Raw genomic sequence first — 18,303 nt, 5'->3', positions numbered from 1 at the left:
TATTGTGAAAAATATAAATCAAAAAAAAAAGATAAGTGACACAAACTATGAAAGCTATGAAACAGTGAAATCGCTCTATCGCTAGAACTTCAAGCATCCATATAATCCTTCTCCTTGTGGTAAAACTCGTACTTCTTGATATCCAGGAACTTCATGAAATCGATTAGAATGGTTCTGGTTCTCTGTAAATTTTTTTTTATTTAAATTCTATAGTAATCCCTATACAAACCTCGAGAGAGTGTCCTGTATTGTACATCATCACAAATTTGTCAATTTCTGTGAGGAGGCGGAGCAAATGGACCAATCCATAGTGTTCGGAGGCTTTAAAGATTTTCGGGTCCAGATCCTTGACGTCTTCGAAGATGAGCTTCTGACGTAGAACTTCTTGAATAAGACGTTGCTCATAGTTCGGAACTTCGACGGAATAACAGAGGGATCTAGAAGGTTTTTAATGTTAGATTGGTCAACGGCAGCTTACGGGCGGCTCAGAAAACAAGAACTAACCTGAAGTGCTTATCCATGTAGAATGGAATCATGGTATTCAGATCATTGATCCCGTAGCTATCAGAATCATTGGTCTTGGAATTTTTGTACTGAAAAAAGTTAATGTAAATGCGCTCTATAGAAATTACTCACTTCCTCTAGAATGTTCACGACTACCCACTCTGCTGGTACCTTTGGAATCTTCTTTTCCGAATGCACCATTATATAGTCGTCCACTAGGATTTTTCCCAGCCCGTCAGTCAGTTTCACCTCATCCAGTGTTCCCGCATGCCTTGCTCTTAATACAGACATCCGTTCATTGTATACTGGATCGTTTTTCGGGATCTGAAATTGTTAAAATTACCGTAACCCCTTTAATAGAAGCCCACCTATACTTACACTTTGAGCTCAATTATCTCAATTTTTCAAAAAAAAAAAATGAAAAATGAGTCAACTGATAAAATGTTTGTGAAATTATGACGAACATGTTATCAGTTGCTAAAATTATGATATCGTATAGAAATTGAGATAATTAAGTTCAAAATGTACAGACAGCTAGAGCTACAAAGCTGTGCAACTTACATAATATCCTGGATTGTTTCGTTTCTTCTGAACTGCATATTCTAAAACAGGAATGTTCACTTTTGGATCTTTGTCCTGGACCTTTTTAGCAACTTCAGAATCTGGAACCTTCTCAATTGGACCACGTTTCTTGGGGGATTCTGCTTGGGGAAGATTCTGAATTTCCGCTAGAATATCTTCTTTCGATTGGTCCGGTAGATTCATGGGCTCGTGGATTAGCTCTTCTGGATTCCCTGGCTTGAGATTCTGGATTTCATCTTCCTTATGCAGATTTTCTTCTGTTTGGCCAATTCGAATCTTTGTGGAAGTCCCTTGGCCTTCTAGAATCTTGGCGTCGTCGATTGGAATCACTTTTGAGGTCTTTTTGATCTGATTTTCTGAATCCCGCTGTTTCAAACTCTTCGCTTTGTTCTCTTTATCCTTGCTGATCCTTGAATCCTTGACCTCAGAAGTAGTGGCTCCTGGATCCCCTCTGGATCTTCTTAAAGCATCAGATGACGTGGCTTCTTCAGAATCCTCTCTCAACTTCCTTCTCTTTGCTACATAAACTTTTTTATAAACATTCTCCTCCTGAATCCTCTCCTTCTTCACAAAACTCCTTTCCAAATTATCCACAGCCTTCCTCTTGCACTTCTTCTCAGCATCCCAGGCATCTGGTGAAATATCCACGTGGAATTTCTCCCCATATTCCTTCAACGATCCTTTATACATTCTTCCAGCCTCCTCTCCAACTGGAATTCGAATGTCTGTGGTAGATTTCCAACCTCTATAATGTATCATATAGAATTGGATCGATCCGATTTCTTTGATTGCCATAATCTTGGCGGAGTAGGGGAATTTGGACCCATCCTTTTCGTGGAGGCAAACGAAGATCTCATTGGTGGTGAAAATTGGGCTAGACATGCTGGAAATCTGGGTTGTGTTAGTGAGAGAGAGAGAAAGAGAGAGAGAGAGAGAGAGAGAGAGAGAGAGAAAAGAAAAAATGCCAAAAAGTTGCCAAGGTTGGAACCCCCCAAACTCAATAAAAAGTCGATAACACTAAGAGTTAACCTAACGAATGTGTTATGATTGACATTTGAAAAGATACATGTCACGATTAGAGCGCGTTTGCACAGCGGCGGATATTACGCGCGCGCGCGGTCACAACAACACTAACAAGTGCGCGCATCGTTGAGATTCAACTACACATAACTCGGCTCAAAGTTGGAATTTCTGTTTGAACCAAAAAGTAACTGATAAGACTTGACAAGATCTATGAAATGATATGCATCTCAACTATATTCAAGTCTCGAATTTTGAGCTAGAGAGCGTAAAAAACCGGTTTCGCACTCAGACTTCGAAAAAAAGTTGTATTTTGTATCATTTTGTAGATCTCCTCGAGTTCTACAATCTTGATTTTTTATTTGAAAAAGTAAGAGAAAAAAATAAAACTACAAACGATGCAATATTAAATAACACAAAAAGGTTCCAAGTTTAATGAATTAAGTGAAACAGCTAATTTCTTAAGGTGATGTTCTATGATTTGCCGCATAACTTTTTTTAACATAACTCTTCTCAAACTGAACTGATTGAATTGTGATGTATATTGAATTATTGCTCATAAAAAGGGCTTCAAAGCGGTTCTAAATAACATGAGCTAATAGTAGTGTAAAAAAGCAAAAAGGAGTTTCTCACACTGTTTTATGTTTTGCCGCATAACTCAAAATCAGAGCTTCAAAATGAAAAACATCAAAAATATTGGAAATGGCTTCAAGTTAGCGCCGACGCCATGTAACTAACTAGGGAAGGTTGTAATCGGGGGGTGGAACTTCGGTATGAGACCTATATCATTCGAAAGCTGAAAATGAGACATTTTCAAATATATATTCTGATTTTGCTGAGGAGCTACCAGTTTCGAGAAAATCGGGTTCGAAATCTGAGAAATTGCTAATGCAAAGGGGGGACCCCATGGTGATTTTTTTGCGAAAATTTTTTTTTTGAAAAAAAACCTGAAAACTTTATGGGATCATTTTCTTTTATTCAAAACTTATGGAATACTTGTGTTCAATGCTTTGAAAAACTTTTTTTTGAAGCATTATTCAAACTACATTTTGATATTTGAGAGAAAGACATTCGATGATTGGTGAAAGATTTCGGAAGTTTTTTTATTGTAATTACAATTTCAAATGTTCCTCTACGATCTGACAAAGTTTTCTCGATTTTACAGAAAAAAAATTTTGACGAAAAATATCCATGGGGTACCCCCTTGGCATTTTCAAACTATTTTTCGAAAAATTTTCAAATGTGCTAAAACGAATTCTAAACAGACAGAAACTTTAAAATAAGTCTTTTAGCAATATTTGGAAGCTTTATCCTTTTCGGAATCGAGAGCTTTTAATGTTTTTTCGATTATCCTACAATCCATATTTCTTCGATAATCACCCAGTAGTACTCAAAACTTGAGAAAAAACATAGATTCACATATCTCTCATTGATTTGTCACTTTACAACCCCAATAACGAACAAATCTTGTGGATTTTGAAATAAAGAACTGGAAAAGATTTGTAGTGTTGCTTCAAGAAATTTGCAAAAGCTATGGAGAACTTGTGAAAAAAACTTGTCAAAACTTGTGAAAAAGTAAAAAATAAGTATCCAATTAAAATTTTTTTTTGAAAAAAATGCGTTCATAGCATTTTGAAGATCGCCACAAAAACCAAAAATAAAATCAAAAAACAATAACGGGAAGAGGAATCGAACCTACAACCGGTTGGATACTCTTCATCCCTCCTTGCCACTACACCACTGCTGTCTTGTTCTTTCACTTCCCCCAATCTATATAAGAAAGAGGGGAGGCGCGGCGCCCTTAAGAGTCAAATTTGAGCCAAATTTGAAACTTGATTTTCTCGAAACTGGTAGCTCCTCAGCAAAATTTGAATACATGTTTGAAAATGTCTCATTCTCAGCTTTCGAATGATATAGGTCTCATACCGAAGTTCCACCCCCCAATTACAACCTTCCCTAGTAAGTTATGACAAGACCGAGCCTTAATATCAACCTTATACCCTAAATGCTAAAACTGTTGCTAAATAAAAACCACGTGAAGGTGTAAAATAATTTGTTTTGAGCCAAAGAGAAGGGTCAAAAGGGACGGACCGTCCACCACACCGATCAATGACAATTTGTGAGCAGCACACGCATATTGGTCCGTTTCTTGTCTCACCAAGTGCGCACGCTTGGAAAAAAGAAGATGACGGCGACAAGAAGGCAACACGAACACAATAAGGTGGTGATGGTCCTCGCAATATTAAGAAGAAAAAGAAAGGGGGTACATAAAAGGGCGCGAATTTCAAATTTTGAGGATTCGACATTGGCAAACTGTAAAAGATATCCTAAGGTAGGCTTCTGTTAGAGTCTCCATAACCAAAAAAGCACACTGGATTCCATAAAACTACTATTGAACTATGTAAAACTTTGCAACAAAACTTTATTTTGCCTGTTTCAATGAACTGATTAACAATATTAAAATTTATTTTGTCAATCCCGAATTATTAACGACTCAACATCTATTACTTCTGCGTCTATAATTCTCTCGCTCGCTTGATTGGGAAATAACTACTAGTAATACCTTTCCTGCTTAGAGAAGTAATATTGAATAATATTTGTAGCGATTTTTACAAATATTTGAAACAAAAAGATATCATTAGGCAAGTTTCTGTTCGAGTCTTCATTATCAAAGAGAACATTGGATTCCTCAAAACTAATATTGAACTTATGGACTTTTCATAACAGAGTTTTATTTTTGCTGTTTCAATGAATTACCAATTGTTAATTTGTTAATTTATTAATTGATATGTGGATATTTGGAGCTTGGACGTATTCTGTTTCTCTGCGTCAATAAATGTTTCTTACTTGATTGGAAAAAATATACGTCATCGGCAAAATCAAGTTCATTAAACAGTAAAGTCACTATTTCAAAAACTACGGAAACTAGAAAGTCGCTGGAAACGCTTGGAATTCAAGCAAGAATTCGCCTGTTCTTCTAAAAAATTGTAAAACACATCTTCATAATCCTCAAAGAGAGTCTAGCCAAGACACAAGACAAGGCAAGATCTCTCAATAAACTCTAACACGTAAACTGCGCACGCTCGGAGCGGGATATCGGAGTGTCGTTTGCTGGAGGGTACTTGCCCTGGACATTTTTGTACTGATTTTAATTTACACTCAAAAAAGAGTAAAAATGCATAAAAAGTTTGATTCTCGTATAGTATGAGATTTTGGGAATGGACTTCTATAAGAGGGGAGAAGAAAATCCAATAAAAAAATTGAGAAATTATCTATTTTGAAAATTATGTTGTGGTGCCTACTCATACTATTAGAGAACATTGATACGAACCAAATATTAGTGGATGAAGTCAAACTGTTGAATTTTTTAATTTTTTTCTGAATTCAGAATAATTAATGCTGCGTCTTTGTCTAGAATACTGTAGACGGTGCCATACCGTAGCCAATACCACAAAATCTAAATCTGAACATCAGCATCTATGTTTAGGAAAAGAGTCAAACTGTTGCTAGTTCAACAAAACCTACAAAAAATATATATTTCAAAATAGTCAAACAACTTTCAGATTTTACACTTGAGTTGATGACATGCTTCTAAGGTAACTCATTTTTGTTGCCACCTTCTATATTTCTGTTTCTTGGGCTTGGATGATGGTAAATAGCTGAAATTCTGAAAATTTGAAAAACAATGTGAATGCAAGGTGTTCAATCTAGGTCTGTTTCACACAAAACTTTCAAAGTGATTGGAAACTCGAAAGTCGAGTTTCCGTCCTGAAAATGGTGAAAGTCAACTTAAAAAATACGTTACTCGAACATTCATAAACGAGATTTATTTTAAAGTATTAAAAGGTGTCAAACAAAAGAAAAGAGAATCGCATTTTTTGGGAAAACAGGAAGTCGAATTTTGTAAAAACTATTACAAATTGTGGATCTTGATAGCTAGGAGGGAGGAGGGAACATAAGAACGGGCAGGGGTTAGGATAACACGAATCACGTAAGTAAGTTAAAACCAAACCGGCAAACAGCTTGATCCATAGTTTTCTTGACCTTCATGAATAACGACACCACTTGTTCTCGGGTACTTGAAGCAGTAATCATGAGTTGGAGTTGGTTGATGGCACTGCTCATATCGAGTTGGATTTTGTTGTGGAATCGGGTTCAACGGAGTAGTTGGGATCACTGGCTGAGACGTTGAGATTTTGTGCAGCTGATTGACGTTTGGAGCAACTGATGGAGTGAGTACTGATCTAGTGGGAATCGCTGCTGGTTTGATTGGAGTCATCGCTAGTTTGATTGGAGTCGAAACGTGAACTGCTGGCTTCTTTTGAGGAGCGTACTTGTAGTTCGGATGCGCCTGGAATGAATTGAAATATATAACCGTAAAACTTGTATTAGAAGCCCTTCTACATATTCTTCCAAGGTACCTCCGGAGCAGTGTGTCCTTTCGACACGAATCCAAGAAAATTTCTGGATGGAATACACTTTAACGTGATGGCATAACTTTTGTTAGTTAGGTTTTTTAAGCCACTAAATTAAAATGACCTAGATTTAGTCTGATATTCACCTGGTGTATTTTATAGGCCATTTAGAAGTGGTGACCTAGAAAACGCAGTTTGCAAAAGTTAGGTCAAAAACTTCTGCTTTTTCCCTCATAAACTCACCTTGTACAACTCTTCTTTCAATTTGCTGGCTTCATCATAGAACGGTCGCTTCTCTTCAACCGACATGGCTCCCCAACCTGCTCCCAATCGTTTCAGAATCTCAGCAGAAGGAAGGCCCGGATCAGTCACTGCCAATTCGGCTCTTCTAACTTGACAGTAGACCATGAACGGATTCAATGGGCGCTTCACATGCTGCTCCGGTTTGTTGGGTTGTTGAATCTTTGATTGACTACAATCATTGAACGGAATTGGCTCTTGGATTGCCGAATGATCTCTCTGCATTTTGAGTTGTTTCTCCTTGGCATAATAGAATTCCCTCTCTTCAGCTGATGTATGATGTCTCCAGACGGTTCTCATTTTGGTGATTTTTTCAGTAGCCGATATGTTCGAATACATTCCGTCGAATTTATGCTGGTTGTCTTGGCGCCATAAACCGAATGCCAGAACTGGAGGCTTCTTAGCGGAAACTGGATACGGATTGTAGTTCTCGGACGAGTCCGGAGAGCTAGAGACGTTTCTCAAATGGAGCATCGTATCTGAAAAATTATTGTTTTGAGAATGACAAAACGAAAAAAGTAATTTGACGGGACCACCGTAAAACCTGTATTAGAAGGGCCCCTGTAATAGAAGGACCCTCTAGAGGTACCTTGGAAAAGTAGAAGAGCCGGCCCTTCTAAAATACAGGTTTTACGGTATGTATGTTAATACGACAAACAACCTAGAAAAACAGAAAAATCTGTTTAATCAATAAAAAACGTTAAAATAGAAGAAAAAAGTAACTGTGTCTCAAAACTAAATACAAATGAAGAGAAGAAAGATGACTGGTTATTGATTTGGAGGTTAGGTCTATTATGGTTATCTGTCTTCAGTTACTTTCCCAGAAGCTCACTTTCTATTGTTTTCTTGCCGTGAAAAACAGTAATTAGCGTTTTTATGGGGAGAATGAGTGACAGGTGACAGATGATATGAAGGACAATATGTGAGAAAACATATTCGATGTATGGAGGTTTTCGAAAACTTGAAGATGAATAAGGAAAACCGGCTGGATGAAAATTTGAAAGCAAAAGAAGTTTAATAACGGGGTAGCAAAAATTTTCTGCATAACTCTTCTCAAACTGAATTGATCAAAATGTGATGTATACCAAATTGTTGCTCATGAAAAGGGTTTCAAAATGGTACTAAATATGATGAGTAGGATACATAGGATGCGCGAAATTCAAATTATGAAGATTGAAGATTGGCAAACTGTGAAAGATATCGTCAAGAAGGTTTTATATTTCACGTTCTACGACCACATTGGTTTCCTCAGAACTAATATTGAGTTTATGGACGATTTGTAACAGAATTTTATGCCAACTGTTTTAGTGAAATAGTATTGAAAAAGTGTCGGTAGCAACTTTATCAATTATTTGAAACAGTAAAGTCAGATTTTCGAAAAATGTGCGGGAAAAATCAGAAAAACGCAAGTAAAGTTTGGAATTTGAGCATGAATTACTCTAAAACACACTCAAACTACCCAAAGAGAGTCTAGAATACAAGCCAACGCAAATGTTCAACTCGAAAACTTATTCAAATTGCGCGCGCTCGAAGCGGGATAGCGGAGTGTCGTTGCTGGAGAGGAACTTGCCCCGGACAATTTTGTACTAGTTTTGATTTGAAGTCAAAAGAGAGAAAAATGAATCGAACCAATCAGTACGATACAATAAGAGAACATTAATACGAACCCAATATTAGTGGATGAAGTGAAACTATGAAATATTTAAAAAAATTTCTAAATTCGGAATACGTATTGTTGTGTCTTTTGGGTCCGTGATATTGTAGCCGGTGCCATACTGTACCCAATACCACAAAATCTGAATCTTAACATCAGTATCAAATTCCCGAAAAGTTTCAACTTTCTGCTAGTTCAACAAAACCAACCAAAATTTAATGTTTCAGAATAGTGAGATATCTTTTAGGTTGCACACTTGAGTCAGTTAAATTCCACTAAGGTCCACCCATTTTCTACTACATCCTATAATTCTTTTTCTTGAGCTCCGATGATTATGCTAATTACTAGAACCAGTGCGCCTTATCGACAAAGATTTTCCGATTTTGTCGACAAATTTACCTGACAAATTATCGATAAATTTGTCGATAAAAAACGATAAAATTTTGTCGATAAATTGTTAACAAACTATCGGTAAATTTTTCGAAAGTAATTTATCGACAAAATTTTGTTGACAAATTGTCGATAAATTTGTCGAAATGGGCATTTGTCGACAAATTATCGACAAAAATTGCTATTAACAGCCGGAATTACTTGTAAAAAATCGTATCTCATCTTTTTTTTCTTGGCCATCTGACCTGGTGGCCTAATTTTTCCAACATGAATTTTCTAGGCCACCAAACTTTTTGACCTGCAAATTATCTGTTAACATGTGTGTGTTTTAATGTTAACATGGTGTGTGTTTTAATGTTAACATGGTGTGTGTTTTAAGTCATTTTAGCAACTTTTGCAATATGAGTTTTCTAGGCCACCAACTATTTTACCTAGAAATGGTCAGAAATTCACCTGGTACGTTTTCTGAGCCATTTTGGGGTGGTGGCTTGATTGATTCGCAAAAAAAAAAGATTTCCGAAAAATGTGTGTTAAAATCAGAAAAAACGCAATCTTGTTAATCAAACAAAATATGCTTTAAATCACACTCAAAAATTCTCAATAACAGTCTAGAACACGAGACAAACCAAAAATTAATCTCTGAAACTTTTTCAAATTGCGCGCGCTCGAAGCGGGATAGTGGAGTGTCGTTGCCGGAAGATACTTTCCCCAGACAACTTTGTTCTAATTTTAAAAATCAAACGAGAAAAAATGCGCCAAATGTATCAGTGTTATTTTACAACGCAATCTGGTAGTAGAGAATTTCGAAAATTGCCCGATATTAGTGGGTGAAGTGAAACTGGAAACTTTTCAAAATCCATGTTTCTTTCTGAATTCTAAATACATAATACATAATCTTGTGTTTTTTTGGTACAGAATACTGTAGCCGACGCCGTACTGTCATCAATACGACAAAACCTGAATCTGAACATCAGTATCCATTTATGGGAAAAGAGTCAAAATTCGGCTAAATCGAAACCGAAAAAAGTTTTATCTGTTTCAGAATAGTCAGATAACTTTCAGATTTTACACTTGAGTTGGTACCACCATATTTTATTTATTACGCTGAAAAATAAACTCTGCTGTATTCCATTTTTCACCACATCTTATTTTTCTTATCCTTGGGCTTGGATGATTATGCTGGTTATTAAAACCATTATCCAATCTATCCCTTTTTTAACATCAAGATTTATGATTTGTTTCTGGAAATTGAGTTTCCTATTGTGTTTCCTGTTGCATTATTTTGCGGGTTTTTAGAAATGAATACTTTGATCGAAAGATGTTCAAAACTTCCTACAAATCATGAACTCATGAAACAGTGTTTTTTCTCAAAATTTGAATAAGGTAAAAATTTTATGAAGATTCTGCTAGATTAGGGCTGTAATAAACTCTTACTATCCAATTTTAAAAATCCTATTCTAAAACCAAGAGTCATCTTTACTATTAACAATCACAAAATTCTGTGTGTGAGTGTGTCCGTTTGTTCCCGTATCACCTTCCCTAACGAAGTCCAGAATGAACCAAATTTTCCCAAATTTTCACAGATAACCGGAAATAGCAGCTAGATGATGCCCGAATATTTAATCTTTCGAAATTTTGTGTCTGACGTCTTCTGGAGACGTTCTTCAATTTCTACAGTGCAAATTTTTCGAAAAATATTGAAGAAATATTCACATCATTTCCGTCTAACCGCCCAAATTTTTTTCTTATCCACGCTATTTCTGAGAGAAAAGTGATTTTTTGGAAATATTCTTTTACTATGGATTTTAAAGATTTGAAAGAAAGAAAAAATTCTGAAACAGTGGAAAAGAAAGAAAATAGAAGGAAAAAAAAGAAAGAAACTGAATGCGAGGGAAAATAACAGCGCCCTTTCTGATCACTCGATTTTTCAGAATTCAGAATAATTTTTAAAATTTCCGAACTTAATTTCATATCTTTCAAATTTCGGAATTCATAAATTTCTGAGATCTTATTCACCGAATATGCCAAAAAATTTCAAAGTTTCAGATTTTCCAACATTTCAGGTTTTCAATTTTCGGATTGTCTAAATTTTTCGAAATTTAGAGTTTTCGAATTCTGAAATCTACATTTCCGATTTTCCGAAGTTCCAAAAACTTTTCGACGAGACTGTGTTTCGAAAAGTTGAATTTCTGAATTTCTAATTTTTCAGGTTCTCAAAATCTCGATTCTAAACTTTTTCGAAATTCTATAAATTTTGCGAACAGGGCCGTTTCAGGCCAGCTCCTTTAGTAAGTATGCAAAAATCTGAATTTTCCGATTCCTTAAAATTTGATATACCAAAATTTGGGTATTTGAGACATACAGAATGAAACACTTTTCTAGATTTCAAAATTAATGTTTTTTTCAATTTCCGGATTTTCTTACTTCCGACTTTCCGAATTCTAGGAATTCTAAATAACCAAAATATCGAATTTCGAAATTTCCTAACAGACCATGAAAAAATAGTCCCTGGAAAAATGACAAAACCTGTCTATAAGACAACGGGTACTGTAAGCGGGAGCTAGGAGGCTTAGCCCGGAGGGGCGCAAACCGACTGTTTTTCAAAGTTCGAAAATTTCGAAATTCAGAATTTTCGGAGACCAGAAAGTTTAGTAAACCTGACATTAGTTATCCAAAATTTGAAACTTCAGGAAACCGGGAGTTCACATACTCCGGATTTCAGAACATAAAAAATCTTTTTTCAATAGTTTGGAAATTTTGAAAATTTGGGAAATCAAATATTCCTCGAAGAAAATTGATAGTATGCAAAACTTTCACAAATTTTGGTGGATTCGGAAACTCGACAATTTTTAAATTAGAAATTAAATGTAAGATACAGAAAGTGGAAGCCCCCGACAGGGGGCGTAAACCGACTGGTAAATTTCACAATTACAAAATGTTTAAATCTATACTTACAGTAACATCAATTTAGTTCCCCGTCCTTGAATTTCGTGTATTATTTATTTTTAAATTTAATAATTTGATGAAACAGAAGAATAACTATAAAATCATTTTTTTTTTCTTATTTTCCGATTAACCCTAAATTTTTTATTGCTTCCAAAAAAACGGTCCCTTCATAAAAATGCACCCAGAAGCTTCTAGAATCTTTTGAAAGGGTGATAAGAGTTATCACCCAATTATTACTATGAATTATATGTAACTCCTACCAGTTTATCTATCGGGTTGGCCACCTGTGTCGGTGTCCTAATTTTCGGATTATATGCTTTCTATTTTACCTAATAATTAATCTTCTACTGTCTAATTATGCCAGACGAGCTCATTTGGCAAAACGTCTCTTGTGCGTGGGTGCTCTTTGATCCCCAACCCTTCAACTCCCTATAGGGTGTATTGGCTTAAAACACGCGTTACCTCTGACTAGTAAAAGGTTTATTAAGAATGTTGTATATCATTTTGAAGCTTGTAAAACGAGCTATCTTTTGGTATTTAAAATATTTTAAAATGGGAAGCTCAAAGCGATTTTGAATGATTTTTAAAAAAAATCAAGTTCGAAGATAGTATAAGGCGAAATGCGCAACGGATTGATCAATTATATTTTTCTGGTGTTCTGTCTACGTTGACCTGTTCTTAACCCTGACTTGCAGAGTTTTTTTCAAGTTGATTACTGTCTATTTAGTTTTTTCAGCTTCAATAAGCGAAACTAACTATGCACCGTGTGGATTGCCGCACAAAGTGAAATAGCTGAATGTTGGATTCAAAAAAGTTAATCAAACTGTTTTTCTCGGTTGCAATAGGTTCTGAAGTATTAATTCTGAAACTATGAAATTGATAGAGTACTGTTTTTCGTAAAATTCCAGATATGCCACTTTTCATTGTTTTTTTTCCGCGTTAGAAAAAACGGAGGCGCAGAGTGCGGGTCTCTCAACAAACCGGCGCGTGGCATATCTAACACGGTTGGTGTATTTTTAGGTCGTTGGTTTCAAGCTCTATTATCTCAGCTCCTATAAGTGATATCAAAAGTTTGCTAACTAATTAAATATAGCTGATATTGTGATAAACATTTTATTAGTTGATTACTTTCTGATAGATTTTGCCCCCAACACCTTCATCTGCCTATATTGACTTAATACGCGCGTTACTTTTAATTGTAAGAGATTGTATTAAAGATGATGTATATGATTTTGAAGCTTGTAATGCGAGCTATCATTTGGTAGTTCGTGTAATAAAATATGTTCAAATTGAAGAGAGTTATAGAGCAAAATGAGCACATATTAGTTAGTAGAGTGGCTACTTTTTTGGAACATTCTAAAAATTTGCTATAATTCGAATCGCAATTATTTTAAGTAGTGTTATTTTATATCATTTTGAAGAGCGTCTTGAGAGAAACATTTTCCAATTTGAACCACAAAATTCCGTTTAGTTTGAGGAGAGTTATGAGCCAAACAGTAAGGAGATAGTGATTTTTTCGGTTTCAATAAGTTTTGAAGCATCAATTTTTCAAACTATGAAACTGTTTGGTCTTCATCTTCTTTTGAAATTCCAGATACGCTCAATTTTTTCCGCGTTAGAGAGAGCAAAGATGCAGAGTGCGTGGTATTGCAACGAATCGGTGCGTGGCACATCTAACACGGTTGGTATATTTTTTGTTCAATTCAATATCAATTATCTCAAAAAAAAAATGGTCATCATATTATCAGTAACATTTTATCAGTGTACTACTATTTGTTATCTCCTACAGCAAGCGAGATTATTGGGCTCCATTAGAGCAATATACAAATCTCTCTACACCAACGTAAAACCCATTTTTGTTGTTTCACGACCTCACATATATTTTATTACCCCTCTCTTTGTCCTTCTCTCCATGGGGTGTCTTCTAGAAAACGATACACACGCACACACTCCGCCAAAAAGGCCCTATGTGTAAGAATTGCCTCTTGTATTCCTATTTCTCCTATCGGATTTTTTCCCGTGGACCATCTTTCTTCTTGTTCTTCGCCTGCTGGGTCATTTATCTTGTCCTCTCTGCCATCTTGACAACTGCCCGCCCGGCTTGGACCACCCGGCTTATCTATCGGGTTGGCCACCTGTGTTGGGGCCTAATTTTCGGATTATATGCTTCCTCTTCTACCTTATAATTAACCTTTTGTTCTGTCTAATTAGCTCTTTTGGCTCATGTGTGTACTTTGATCCTTCCCCCTCTCTGCCTAATCGTTATTTAAAATGCCATGCAACTTTGATTATAGGAAATTTTACATGGTATGTTATATATCATTTTGAAGCTTGTAAAACGAGCTTGCGTTCAATAATTGATGTGTTAAAACGTGTTAAGTTTGAAGAGAGCTGACTCAGATATTTTTCCACTTTTCTCGATAGCTCCTGATTTTTTTTCCATTTTCAAGAGCTAGAAAATACAAGAGTATACATAAGAATTTTTATAGCTCCTATTCAAAGCTACTTGTTAAACGTTAAACCAATAAAATCCGCCCATTTTGAAGTTAGTTATGAAGTTAATACTTGGGTCTTTACCACAAAAATGATAAAGCGATGCTATTTTAAATTGGGTCCGATGTAAAAAATCATATGTTATATCATTTTGAAGAAAATTTGAAGATCTACATTTTTCAAGTTCAACCAACAAAGTTAGTCAAGTTTGAAGAAAGTTATGACACAAATAGTAAGTTAAACTAGTTGAAACGGGAAATCCAGAAATTTCGCTGTTCCAAAAAGTGCTTTACCATTCCAAACTATTCGAAAACCTATTGGTCATCTTTGAGACGTATTTTTAATTGTTGAAATTTCTTTTTTTTGCTTTTTTTCTATTTCCCGCATCGCATCACTTGTGTGTTTCCCGCAAAACAAGGCGTTGGCCGCAATGGCGCTCCACTGGACAGCGCAATTTTCGAAACACATATTTTTTTGAGGTGTGGCGCGTAGACACCTGTTTTCATTTAGAAGCTTGAAAGAGAAATTTTGAAATCCGAAAAAAACTACTTTTTCAAGTTTTAAAAGAGTTTTGCTCCTGAAAGTGTTTCATCACAGTGGAAATGTACGAATTTTAGGGATTTTGGACTTGGAAATCATTCTTAACCATCTTCTGCTTTTCTAATATAATACATATAATCTATGAGTTTTAATGTTTCAAAAAGTGCATTAGTATCTCATTCAAAGTCTCAATGTTTATTTAGACGTTTTTATTACGCCGCGTTCAAAGTTGATTTCCAGGAGTAATTTCCTGGAAAAACGCTGTCCAAAGCTGCGATTGTTTTCCAGATTTACAGCAACAATAAACTACTGTATCACTCGTGTTGACTGTGTTCTTCCTGTTGATTCATGTCGATTTACGGCGGGTCTCGAAGCGGAGGCCTCTGGAATACAATACCAGCTTTGGACAGCGTTTTTCCAGGAAATTACTCCTGGAAATCAACTTTGAACGCGCCATTATATGAAAAGCATAATTTCGTCTTGAATTGTCCAAAAACTATAAATTTCCTTTTTCGCACATCTCAAATCTTTTTAATCATTCAGAATCGGTTTTAAATTTATTTTATTTTTCTTAGACCCCGCTGAAACATAATTTTTTTGCACTGTTTCACATTCTTCCTTTGAACTTGAGGTCTGCCCTTTTAAGTTTGATTTTGTACAAGGTTTCAATGTCTTACTGTAAATTCTTGAAACTGCATTTTTTAGCAATTTTCAAGCTGATATCACATTTTTCCTGTCGATTTTTTTGCTATGTGCAATATATTACTGAATATTATCAATTTATTACTGTAGATTTTTGATGCTTTACTGTAGATTTTCAATGTCTTATTGTGGACTTTAAATGCTTTACTGTAGGTTTTCCAAGCTATTTTTCGAGCTCTCTCTTCAAACAAACAGCAACTTTTTCTCGCCAGATACATTAAAAAATCCATTAATTTTCTATTACCCCTTGGCGTGTATGTTGCCGCAAAACGACAACATTCTTCCGCGCGCCAAATCTATGGCATCTTTCAAATAACGAAAACGAAATTTGATTGACAGTTAACACATCGTTTGTCACTTTCATCGGTCCGCGCACGGTCCGCGTACCTAAGATGAGGTAAAAGTTGGAATAATATTCTTTTCTTCAGATTTTAAACAAAGTGTTCAAAATTATTAGGATTCTACAGTAGTACATTTTTACAGTAGTACAGTTATATAGTTATGTTGTCATTTCAAATCGATTGTTTTTTTGTGAGAAATGTATTAAAAATTATCGTTATTCTGAGTAAAATCTTTTCAGACAAACATGAAACAGTAGTAACTATAATATTTTTTGGGTTAAAAATTCGGGTTACTGTAGGTTCTCGAATTTTAAATTCTTCTTGATTTACGGCTTGCCAGATGTCGTATTACCCTGGAGATGGGAAGCACCTAGTTTGCCGAAAACACTTTTATTTTATAACCCTTCTGAGATATTTAATCTTTGGCGATAACAATCTCCGCTTCTTCTCTATTCGTTTATGCTACAAAATTCGTATTGCTATACCTACCTTCTTTTTACCCTTCAGAAGGCCCTCAACTAATTTTATTGTCCTTTTTCTTATCAGTAATTTCTTATTTATATTTTTTTTTGTTTTTGCGGAAACGATGTGTGTATACACTTTGTTTGCCTTGAGTCATCGCTGCCAAAGGGTCACCTAACTTTAGCCCAATTTATCTCAATTTCTGAAAAAGATATCAAAAATTTGCCAACATATAAAATGTTGGTGATAATATGCTAAACAATTCATTAGTCGTTGAATATAAAATCTGACATTGCAGTTCTGTCATTGCTTGTATTTTCATTTTGCTAATAATTATTAACTTTTTGAAACAGATCTTTTTTTAATCACTATTTTATTGCTAGAACAATATGAGCCTATATTTACCAACTTTTTGGAACAGTGATTTTCAAAACGTCTACTATTTTCAAACTTTTGAACATCTTCATCATCATATCCTTCTATTTTTTTCAGTTTCACCTATAAGATTTCCTTGTAACAAACTATATCTGATAGTAAATTCTAGATTGAAAGTGGCAGAAGCACATACATTTTTCATCTCCGTTGTTTTCATGTGCAGAATGATCCTAGATTAAAAAATCCACTTTACAGCCAATTTTTTTTCAAAGTTCTGCAAAGCTATCTATTTTTTTTTAGAAACAAAATATTCGGTACCACGCGGTGTACCAGGCAGTGAATGTTATGAAGCACTTTCTAAGATAGAATGTTTCCTCTTTCTTTGAGGTTGAAAATTATTGGCTTTAGAAGTTTAAGTATCTAATAAGCGGTCTGTAATCGCCCGATTCTGAGGATATGACTTAAATAGTGACTCATTAGCTGGCAGTCAGCAAATCGGGGGACTTCAGTGGTCTTCTGGTTTTCTTGAGTTTCACAAAACGTCTTAATTAAGAGATTGTGGTCCGGCGAATAGTAAGGCATTATTATGATAATGATGTCAAGAGCCAATTGAGCCACCTTCCCTGCCACGAGCTTATTAACTACCACTAAACAAAAATCCTTTTCTTTTTAATCTTCTCAGTACCTATTACTTTTGAGGAAAACGCCAGGCAAAAGTATTTCCTTTATCTTTAGCTTTATCGAGAGGACCAATGCAAACATTACATTTGGATATAATGGTTTTTTTTCATACAAACCTGAAAAAGAAGTTTATGATTAATTCATTCTCAATTTCCTTTTTTCTCCATACTTTTATTTCAAAATGTTCGAAACGATTTTATTTTTCAAAGAAATTCTGGGTAGCTCTAACATTTCTACCCTTACATGACCACTTTTGCGATAACGATGTGTGCACTGGGGAACAAGTGAATGCTCTTTTTTCTTGTTTCTGTTTAGTGCCTTCTGTAGGATTGCCATTTTATTACATTGCTCGTTCGGGAGAGTTCTTTGATTATTGGATTCGAAACATTTTTGAATTTGAAATTTTAATTGCTTGCTGCCCTTTGTTGGACAACCAGACTTCTCCTATTTGTCAGACCAATTTCCGGATTATATGTCTGCTCTTTCTACCTTCTCTTCCCAGCCTAATTACGGAGATGTGCTCCATGACTCATGGAAAATGAGCTCCCAGATACGGCTAATGAGTAGTTTGACCTCTTGATTCTTTCTAGGTGGGCGGCTCCTAACCTACATCGATACCACGAGGGGCCCACATCACTTTGAAATTCCGTTGCCATAAACAAACTCGTTATCCATGACAACATGGATAGAATTCGTTTTTATTTTCGAAATGTTGTCATTGGGGGTCGCATAATTTTGTGCTATTTTTTGCTGTTTCGATTACAGTGTATATATGGAGCCTAAAGGGAGTCATCAGTTTATTTTTTGGTTTCCATAAATGTAGTAGAAAATCTTAAGGAGGAGATGGCGGCCCGCTAAAAATTTAGGCCTCATACTGTCTATTCAATAAAACGTGGGC

The 18,303-nt window shown here is 35.4% G+C and overlaps 1 protein-coding gene across 1 annotated transcript; it reads right to left on the bottom strand.

The window, feature by feature from the left end:
* Positions 1-89: 89 nt before the first annotated feature.
* On the bottom strand, positions 90-12,805 carry CBG13704 (the record flags this gene model as incomplete). The annotated part of the gene is made up of 9 exons (XM_002632426.1): positions 90-182; positions 230-437; positions 505-593; positions 637-828; positions 1,066-1,969; positions 4,198-4,339; positions 6,151-6,457; positions 6,765-7,300; positions 12,793-12,805. 9 exons carry the CDS (start codon positions 12,803-12,805, stop codon positions 90-92), a joined length of 2,484 nt encoding a protein of 827 aa, XP_002632472.1.
* Positions 12,806-18,303: the final 5,498 nt, after the last annotated feature.

The sequence above is a fragment of the Caenorhabditis briggsae genome (genome assembly GCF_000004555.2).
Source record: "Caenorhabditis briggsae complete genome, chrIV, whole genome shotgun sequence".
Taxonomy (NCBI): domain Eukaryota; kingdom Metazoa; phylum Nematoda; class Chromadorea; order Rhabditida; family Rhabditidae; genus Caenorhabditis; species Caenorhabditis briggsae.
The sequence above is the reverse complement of the archived record's forward strand: the minus strand, read 5'-3'. Positions and strand labels throughout refer to the sequence as shown.